Raw genomic sequence first — 11,024 nt, 5'->3', positions numbered from 1 at the left:
GTATGATCAAGAGCCTAAAGATCCTCTCATCTTAGGAAGATCTTTCTTGGCTACAGCTGGTGCCATCATAGATGTGCAGAAGGGACACATAGCACTGAATGTGGATGGTTTGAGTATGAGTTTTGAGATGGATAAACTAAGGAGAGCTCCAACTATTGATGGACAGACTTTTTCTGTTGAAAAAGTTTCTGCAACACGAGCATCAGGCTCAGTGTCGATCGATGCCACCAAGAGGGTGTCGATCGACACCCCTCCACGTCCGCGACAAAGCTTGTCCAAAACAAATGCTCCAAGTCAGAAACCTGTTCCCAAACAGAAGAGTCATCATTCCACACTTCAGAGCCCTCAGGTAAGGCCAATGAATGCATCTTCTTCTCCTAAACTTCCTCCTATCATCAATAAGACCTTCAAAGCTACAAAAACTGTTTTACAGTTAACCAAGCCTCGAGATTATCGTAGAGTGCTTGTTTCTTCTGTTGATGATTTTGCAGGACAGAAAAGAAAACCTCCCATACCTAAATCCCGCCCTGGTCCTGTTCCTAACATCCTTGGTAGACCTCATGCACCTACAGCTTATACACCACCTTGGATGAAGAGGCATTCACAACCACGTTCTGATCCACCAGGTTCCTGAGCTCCAACACAGTCAAGCTAATGACTGAAAACAAGCGCTTAGTGGGAGGCAACCCACTGGTAGGTTTTTCTTTTTCTTTTGATTTTGATTTTTGTTTATTTTATTTTTATTTTTGCTTTCCTCTTACTTGATAACACTGGGGACAGTGTTGTTTAAGTCTGGGGGAGGTTATCTACTAACTATGTTTTTGTTTTTGAGTTTCAGTTGTGTCAGTCAAAACTATAAAGTTTGAGTCAAATTTTTCAAAATTTTATTTTTGTCTTGGGAATTATGATCTTGACTAATGATTTCTCTTATTTGGCTAACACTCTAATGATTATTTGTTTATGCTTGATCTCAGAACTGAAGCTTAGAAAGACTATGAGCCTTATCAACAATCCTGAAAGCCCTTATTCAATGGATATCTGATTGATCTAACGTTGTCTCAACTTTTATCAGGATTTTAACCGGACTTAATCTCTTAATTTTGGGTTGGAAATCAGTGGACTAGACTTCTTCTTCAGGCCATACAAGACAGTGCAATTTTTCAAAGTATGTCTCCCCTCTCTCTTCCCTTCAGTGCTTTTAAAAAAAAAATCAAAAAAAGAGAGAATAAAAGATGAGATGATTTTGATCAGTTTAGAGAGGTAGGTAAATTACCTGTGACCTCATTATTCTACTCTTGAGTCAAATGATCACACAAAGCTTGGAAGCGAGGGGTAGGTAAATTACCGATGACCCCGGTATTCGCTTACACCTTTGATTAGAAGAGAAAAAAAATAAGAAAAGAGAGAAAAAAAAAAAAATGGAAGTGAGAAAAGGGAGAGGAAAGGAGATGTAAGAAGAATGTCTTGGCCTGAAGAGAGTCCATATGTCACTGATCAATACACCCAAGGTAAGAATTCACCTTATTTGTGCTTTAATATTGACTAATGAGATGACAATGGAGATTTCAGAGATTCCAAAGGATTGTGGGATTTGAGTAAGGAATGTTGATGCTTATCATGGTTAAGTATAAGTAGTAAGTTCTTGAGTCAGGTAAATGAAGAGTGCAAATAAGAATCATTATGCAGTTGAGTGAGTTCCCAGTTTTCAAACCTCTTTCACAGGTCTAAGTTTCTGTTTTGCTTGAGGGCAAGCAAAGGCTAAGTCTGGGGGAGTTGATATATCATGGTTTTTGTGGTTTTTAACCATGATATAAGGAGTCTTTTAGTGTCTTTTCATTTGTTTCTAGATTGTTTTTGAGTCTTTATAGGTTTTTAGCATGAAAGGAGCGAAATGGAGCAATTTGGATTGTTTTGGAGCATAAATCTCGAAGAATCAATTTGAAGTCTGATTATACGAAGGGCATCGATCGACACTAGAAGAGCATCGGTCGACACCCATTGCAAATCGAGACAAGTCTTCAAATTTGGAAGTTTTACAAAATTGCCCAAAGTTTTCCATATTTGCAACATAAGTCCCTGACGTGTTTTAGGACATATATATATAGTTTTTAGGTTTTCCAAACCCTTAAGTTTTATTCTAGCAAGTTTTATTTTTCTGCAACCCTGAGAGATTTTTGAGAGCTATTGGAGAGAGAGATCTGAACTGCTTTGAGAGAAGAATTCTTAAACTCCTTTCTTACTCTTTTAATCTCTATTGCTTATTATTCAGAATCATGTCTTGTTCTTCATTGATTATGTCTGAGTAGTTTGCTTGTTAGGTTTAGGGTTTTTCACAGGGATTTTATGAATTATTAGATCTGATTATTTAGGATTCATTATCTATCTAGATCTTCATCTTAGGTTGTTCTTCATATTAATCCTTGATTGGCCATCTAGAATTAATACTTTAGGAAAATAAATTGATATGAGAATATAATTGATTTTCCTGATAAAACCTTTTGATGAGCAAAATTATTTCTTGCAAAGAGATTTGATTTAATAATTTTGTGAACAATCTAAACCTGATTTTATTGCTGATTTTTAACCTAGAATTTTACAAAGAGATTTGGATTTTCTGGTTTTAAATTTAGATATTATTTGCAGTGAGAACTGATTTAATTTACAAAAGTGTTTAGAGTTCTAGATCTGTTCTTAATTGTTTGAATCCTAATTTATTGATTGATTTAATATTTCATAATTTCCTGAGAAATTCCCTAGGCCTAGCTTTTTGATCTTCTGAATTTACAACAAGCTTTATTTAATATTTTGCATTGCTATTTTTAATTCAATTTAATCTGTTTAGCATAATTATAAAACTCTATAATTTATTGTGTAGTCTTGAGTCCTTGTGGAATTCGACCCCTAAGTACTGCAGTGATCTCTTAATTTGAGAGAGTAGCTCTAGGGTAAATTTGAGCATATCAACTGGAATAAACTAGCACTTTATACTTTGATTTCCGCTAAATTTTCAAGAGAAAATGTCTTTGCCTCAGCTTCACATATGGTTTACCATCCTCTTCTAGTATGTGGAAAATTGATCCCCGAGTGGCTTTGGGGCTCCGCGCACTGGGAAGTCTCTTGATCATGTTCCTGCATTTTTTGTGGATCCATCAAACCGTTATAGAAAACAAAACTGAAATAATAATAATTTTTTTTTTTTTGATAATCCAGGTATCTAAAGTCCAGTGGGCCCTGACTAGCCCACTAGCCCGAAGGTTTGGCGTGCGTCCCGAAGGCGGCAAGAGTGGTTCCTGGAGGCCGCATAGCCCAATGTTAAATTTTTCTGCGGTGGCCACTTAAGGTGTTTGCAGCCGTGGGGATTCGAACCCGGAAGTAGTGGGAATCTCACCCTCAACCCGAAATTCATCCTACCACTGGCCCACCTATAAGTGGTCGAAATAATAATAATTACATCATTTATTCCAAGTCCACAATGTTTCCATGGGTTTGTAAGAAAGCAAAGTGGATTAGCTTATATTGATCAGGCTCTGTTTTTGGGGCACCCCTGATTTGATTTTGGTTGTCTGTCTGGCTCCAATAGGTTAACTTAGCTCTGTTTTTGGTTGATTATTGTTTACGAAAACTAAGATATACCATAATTCGTTAGTTTTCAAAGTGAAATATAGTAAAGTTTGGGTACAAATTAAGAATTTGCTTGTCGGGCAGGATTATTGTACATGTGCTTGTTGGACCTATTACTTTGTGGACATTAACAAATTTAGGGTTTAGACCATCTCCATCCTTAATCATATCAAAGGGTCTTCCAACAACAATAATACTATATACTATTTCTATATTTCAAATTTTGATTCAAAAAATTTCTACTTTTTCAACTTATTTTAGTATCACCATTTAAGGCCCTAACATAACTGCCATATTAAATGGACAATGTATACGTATGCAGGGGTGTGTGTACATGTGTGTAACTTTACGGGAATGGTGCGATTAAAGAAACACATTAGTGATCATCAGTAATAACTCTCCATAATATACAAAGCGTGCTTTGTTTTGATACTTAGTTGGTGTTGGAGTAGGGTTGATGAGTAGCCTGTTAGAACTCCTTCTGTTTCTATTTTTTTAGTGATTAAAAGACAGTCCATTATGGAGATTACTAACTCTATGCTTTTTTCATTTACTTTTATATTTAATATCAGCCATACATGACTTGCGTAGCTATCGGCTTCCTGAAAAAGACCTAAAGCATATATAGCTCCATACATCAACTTTATATATAAAAGTGTGTGTGTGCGTATGTGTATGTTTGTTAACTAACGTCAAAGGATAAGTTACATAAATTGATTAAAAGAAATGGGTATAACGAATTATAATAACATACCCTAACGGCGGTTCAACTTCTAAATTTTTTTTTATCTTGTAATTATATACTTGATGAAAAGAGAGTTTATGCTATAAATATTACAGTTTGCATTAGGGAAAATGAGAAATAAACAAATGATCAATTTTGATTATCTTTAAATATATATGGTCCATATGACCATATCAACAACTAATGGATGGGTCAAGTACGCATGTAGACACAAACAGTGTGTGCTTTGAATATCATCTGTGATGATTGAAGACTAACATAAAAGTCGCAGTGAAGAAAACTAAAAACGAGACTTTGAGTTGAAGGCTAAGAGTTCTCTCCTTTATTTTTATATAAAAATGAAAATATATATGGAGCTAAACATTTAGCACGGCCCTTATGACTAATTCGATATGAAGTATATTGTTATTTAGGCTCTTTGTTATCTTTTTTGAAATCATGTGTAGATGTTCCTTAAGGTCTATTATTTACACACATATATATATACATATATATATATATATATATATATAAGTTTCATATATCTAGCGAAGGATCACATTTAGGTCATACAAGATGGTATTTGGTGTGTGATAGCGTTGCATCTTGACTATGATATATAGAAGACTGAAGTTACACACATATTGTATCTATGTAACTATAAGAATACATGATTATGATATGTTAATTATTTACGTCGATTGGGATGAATAGCAATCGAATAAAAATGTTAGATTTAATTTGAGCCGGGCTAGAGAGTTGATAGCATGATTACAAATTAGATGATCTAGAAACACTATAATACAAACTACACACATACTATATAATTAACTATAGACTAAAGTCTTCTCTCTCCGAAGTCTTAAAAAGTAAACGATACATCTTTATTAAATACTCAAAACAAAAATGAAGTTATACCTATATCACATATGCTACAAGCCTCTGTTCCTACTTAGCATCGATTGTTTATTTCGTGGTGATTAAACAAAACCGATGCTAAATGAAATGAAGAAGAAAAAAAAACATTAGAAAGCCACCAACATCGGTTTAGCTAAACCGGTGAAAAACTCCTCATAAAACCTATTATAACCGGATCCGGCCAAAAGAAAAAAACAATTGCCCCGGGAAAAAAAAAGAGATCGATGTTCATCATTTCTTAACCTCTTCATTGGTTTGAGTGTTAACAGAATCGGATCTGATCTGCGAAGGAAGAATATCTTGGAGCAATCCATGATCTCTAATGGAAGAAGAAGTTGATGTAGAAGCTTGTGAGATATCATAACCAAACCCGGGGAATGATGATGATGGCCCTGGATTAACGAAAGTACCATCGGAGGAGCTTCTATTGATCATACTTAGAGAGCTGTTGGTGTACATGTTGTAGGGTTGATGATGTTGAGTCAGCAAGTAGCGTGGCTGAGGGATAGAGAATGACGATGATGACGCGGTGGTTGCACCGTGGTCAAGGATCGGCGACGTAAGCATTCCGATGTGTCCACGTGGCGTCATGGGGAAAGGGTGAGTGTGTTGACCTTCGTAGGTTGTCATGACGATTGAAGGATCATCGGAGGATCTCTCCACTCTCTTCTTTACTCCACAAGCCACTGTGGTGCAACGATAATAGCTTCTGTTTATCACAATAAAAAAAAATAAGTTAAGTAAGAATATATTTTTTCAAAAAATCTCTTGTCTAATTTAGTTAGAAACATGAAAGATATGAATTAAGAGAATCTGAAGATCTCGAGATCTGAGATGAAGTTTGCAACAAGTTGAAACAGGAATCTTCCGACACAAGCAACATAAATTAAGGGACGAGAAAAACACAAAACACAGAAACCTCATGGAATGGAACAAAAGAAAAAATATTCTCGAAAACAAAAATTCAAAACATTTTTGACCCTACAAAAACGCGTATTAGGTATATACAGTCGTCTATATAAAATTAACATATAGTAAACGTATATATGATTACATAGAGTCATGTTATATGCATATAGACTCTGCATATGTAGAGCACACTGAATCTAGGGCTACTCTACTCACACCTAAATAAATATAAACAAATTTATAAATATAAATACAACATAGTATGTTACATATACATAAGATTATCTGAGTGAACATGTATAGTGTACAATATGTAGCAAAATTGTGAATCATCCTTATGAAATGGATAAACCCGATCTAGTGAAGTATAAAGTATATATAAATATATATATATATATATAAAGTAGATATAATTATAGATATATGTTTTGTTTACATATAAGTATATAAACACATGAATATATAATATAGTTAAGATGTTCTATACGGATCTAGCTAGCTAGGGCTACAATACATATGAATATACAGAGTTATATGTAAGTATGTACCTGGGATAAGGACTGTTTTTGACAGCTTTCTGGCCGTATTTTCTCCACCTATAACCGTCGTCAAGATTATCAATATCGCTTTTAGTCAGAAACGCAAACCTAGCTTCTCTAGCTTTCTTCTGATTCTTCTTCTTTGCCTTCAACCTTGAAAACAATAAATACTCACAATAATTAATAAAAAATACATCACAAACATATGTTAATATGGAGGGTTAATGAATAACTTACTGTGGCTTAGTAGTAGTAGTACCCTTTTGGTCTTGTTGTTGATCTCCTTCTTCTTGATCTTTAACAGTAACTTCCTTACCACTATTGTTGTTATCATTTGCAGCTTCGTTGGAGGAAGATGAGAATGAGGTTGAGTTTGGAGAAGTCGGTGCAGTGTTCACAACTTCTGATGACTCAGCTTGAGGCAAGGGCAAATCCGTAAAAAAGGGGTTGTTGTTGTTGGTGGGGAGAGGAAAGGCATCGAATGAGAAAGAAGAGGAATTAGAGGAAGAAGCAAACTGATGATCTTGTCGGAGCAAGTCGAGGAAAGAATTGGGATTATTAGAGGATTGATCTTCGAAATAAGAATAAGGAAAAGGTAAAGATGAAGTATCGAAGATGCTTGAGAGATTATTCCCAGCAGCTAGCTCCAACTGATGATGATGATGATCTGATGACGTAACTAGATTCGCCATGATGTTTGATGAAGATGATGCTTGAGAGATTTGTTGTCTTTGTTGTTGTTCTTGTCTTCTTTGGTGTTCGATCTTTGTCACTGTGTTCTTGATTTCTTTTTGTTGTTTTTCTTGATGATGATGGTGATGATGATCCTCTTCTATCTTCTTCTCCATGTAATAGAGAGAAAAGATGGAATCTATGAGATGGATACTTTTATAGATATATCATCATCATTGTCATCTTCTGAGATTTAGTGAGGAGAAAAAAAAAGGAGAACTTTTCTTTAGCTTTCTGGGGTGATTATATTTTTATTTTATTTTGTAATGGTATGTGATTTTGAGATAAGAGAGAAAGAGAAAGAGAAAGACAGAGAGAGAGGTGTGAATATAACTTTTGTGGAGTTTTGGGTTCTTCTGGAAAACAGCTTGGATTTAGGAGGTTTCCCATTTGTTTTTTATATTATTATTGATTTATTTCGTCTCATTTACGCGGGCAAAGGAATATTAAAAAAAAAAAAAAAATGGAATTAAAATATAATAGAAAGGAGAAATTTTTTTAAAAACACTGCACACCGGTAAACGCCGGTGATGGGTGTGGCGTACGGTTGTGAATGGATCAAGACGGTGCCGTCTTCTGCCGGGCATTTAATTTTTGTCCCTTCATTTCTGTTTCTTTTTTTTTTTCTTTATTCCCACATTGTGTCGTGTCCCCAAACGGCATAGTTACAATTTTGGTCTCTCATTTGTTATACTTGGTTTCATTTCTTCTAGTCAAAATATAATTCGGGCTCGTTACATTTCATTTTTAGTACTATGAGCGTGAAAACAGAAGAATTACTATCTCTTTCTAAATGATTACTGTGACATAAGCTACGGACGGTTTACCGTTTGACCAGATTTCTAATATATATATATATATATATATATTCATCAAATTCCAATAATATTTACATTTTGTATCATTTATAATTTGTATAGGCGAAATTCAAAAACACACCATTGATGGACATCATATACTCCTTCCGTTTCAAAATATAAGATGTTTTGGAGAAGTTTGTTGTTTCATAATATAGGATGCTTTCAAATTTCAATGCAACTTTTAGATTAGTTTAGTATTTTATATTATGTAGTATTGTTTCTGATTGGTTGAACTTGTTAAAAATAAAGACTTCTTAATCTGCAAGAGTATATGGGAATCTATCACAAAACCATATAGGTAAATAGTATATAAAAAAAATAGACAAACAAAATATTACTGTTACTAGATCGTGATTCGTAAACAACACACCAAACCAAATTATAGTTGAGGAAACTGACAAACAATAGCATCTCCTAAATTTTTAGAATGTAGTGTAACTGTGTAAGCCATAACGTCTTAACATGTCAGCTGATTAGATATTAAAGACATTTTAGTGGAGAAAAAATATGACAAACTAAATGCAAAGGAAAAAAGAATTTAAATCCTAGGAAATTATTGTAGTCACCTCTCAAATTATATATAATTATATATATATATATATATGTTTAAAGAATTTCGTATCAACTTTAAACTAGACTTTGAGTCTTTGACTCAAATAATCTTTTAGCAAAAAGACTCTTGTATTTACGCGTAGTTTGTATTGTATTGTATTGTACTACAAATAAATAAAATCGGTAACAAAAAAGGTCGACGTGATGACCAAAGGGATACGAGGAGAGGCGCGTAAGGGCAGACACGTAGGAAACGAAAAGGTGTGGGTCTTCTTCTTCTCTTCTGCTCTTCTGCTGCCTCATCTCTCGCGGCCTTTGTTTGATTTTTTAACTTTCCAATATAAGTAATTGTTTTTTTTTTTTTTAACGGGAAAGCAACTTTTTTTGTGATCCTCTCCTGACGTAAAATTGTTTACATTTCAGCCTAATTCTATTTTGACTTGGACGTCTTGTCGCCGATTCTTTTCATATTACAGTTGCAATAGTTTAGTTGCAATAGTTTATTTCTCTGTTCAATTTCTTTTTGTGAAAATTATTAAAAGATTAATATGGCAGGGACCAACTATGATTAAAGTAATCACTACAATAACTATGATAATTAAACACGTAGTTTATAAACCTTTCTTAAATTATTTGAACGCATTTACCAATGAAGAGAGTACATTTTTCTTGATTACTTAACTATATTCCCATGATGATACAGTACATACTAAGATATCGGCATTTTCAATAAGGAAATTTTATTAGAGGCACATACTTTCACGTATAAGATGAGAAAAAAAAAATGCTCTGAGGGAAAGATAAAACGAACAGAAAGAGACAAAGAAATTTAGAAGTTGCTTGATTAAAAATATTTAGCTGATGAATAAACAAAATGAGAAACAGTAAAAAGCAAGAAAGTAAAATTTTTTAAAATAAAGGAATAACGCGTAAGAAAGAAGCTTCGAAAATAAAGGTGACACAAAGCATACGTCAGGAGAGAGAGAGTTTGCTTCTTCTCCGACAAGTCATCGGTCATAAAAAATCCCGTTAACTATTTATTGCTCCACGCCTCCACCCATCATTTCTTAGATATCCGCTTCAATTCGCTTCAATTCGTTATATATTTATATGATTCGAAAACTTTGAATGTCCGGAACAATAAATTAAATACTACTAAATATCGTTACTTATCGAAACGAAGCAAATCATAAGTATCATAATTTTACCCTTTTATATATTTTATATATTTCTAACTTAATATTTTCACTCTTTTCTTTTGGACAAATTATAAATTATAATTTTTTAACTACTCAATTAAAGAAATATTAAATATCATTTTCAAACATTATCATTTTAATCAAATTTTGATTTTGTACATTTTTTTAAATATCTACTAAGCGTATCCAGTTACTAAGAAAGTAAATACGAAAAAATAAATACTTATTTCATACGAGACGAATTGGATCACAAAGACCACAAAGATTCAGGATATTTGCTCCCTGTCCACCCCTCATTTATCGAGTTATCGTTGTGGTAAAAGGTGTACGTACCATTTCTAATCTTCTATGTTACTCACCAGATCGATAAATCGGTTAACTAATTAAACCGTAACAAAGTAAAGTGCTATACAACATTTACCGGTTTATATTTTACTACTTTCTATTACCTCTTTTAAAGGTTGGGAAAGTGTTATTTTATTTTCAGGTTTGTTTCCTTCGTTACAATATCAGGAAAACTTTTGTTGCAAGGTGGGGGTTACACGCTTTTCCCAGAACATAACTTTTTGTGTCTGAGGAGAATGGAGTGTCAAGATCATGGACCTACCGGACCCGGTCCGACCCAAAAGTTTAAACACTGTAAAAATTCGTATATCAAGCAGCTGTTAAATATGACATATGGTCTGATCAAACGGCCAAAACTTCACAAAGGATTGAGAAGGTTGTCATAAGCACATGTGGTTATAACGCGTTATTAGCTGTTTTTATTATTTTCCCTTCCCTTCATGTCGGTTGCTTCCAACTCAAGCCATTCTCCTTTTTTATTTTTTCACTAGACACGTTACTTTTTGTTTCTTTTATTTAACTTCACAGGTCAATGCATGGATGATATTGGAAATGGACCATCAGAACAAAAAACAACAAAGAGATATTGGACCATCAGTATAAATTATCAATTAATTAGTAGATC

The 11,024-nt window shown here is 33.8% G+C and overlaps 1 protein-coding gene across 1 annotated transcript; it reads right to left on the bottom strand.

Annotated features, from left to right (window-relative positions):
• On the bottom strand, positions 5,103–7,793 carry LOC104723937 (probable WRKY transcription factor 48). Its single transcript, XM_010442369.2, has 3 exons — positions 6,949–7,793; positions 6,721–6,864; positions 5,103–5,972 (listed from the first exon to the last, which is right to left on the bottom strand). The coding sequence occupies exons 1-3, from the start codon at positions 7,557–7,559 to the stop codon at positions 5,495–5,497; spliced, it is 1,233 nt and encodes a 410-aa protein (XP_010440671.1). The 5' UTR covers positions 7,560–7,793; the 3' UTR covers positions 5,103–5,494.

This window comes from Camelina sativa, chromosome 2 (genome assembly GCF_000633955.1).
Source record: "Camelina sativa cultivar DH55 chromosome 2, Cs, whole genome shotgun sequence".
NCBI lineage: Eukaryota > Viridiplantae > Streptophyta > Magnoliopsida > Brassicales > Brassicaceae > Camelina > Camelina sativa.
Note: the sequence above shows the minus strand (reverse complement) of the source record. Positions and strands in the feature narration are given on the sequence as shown.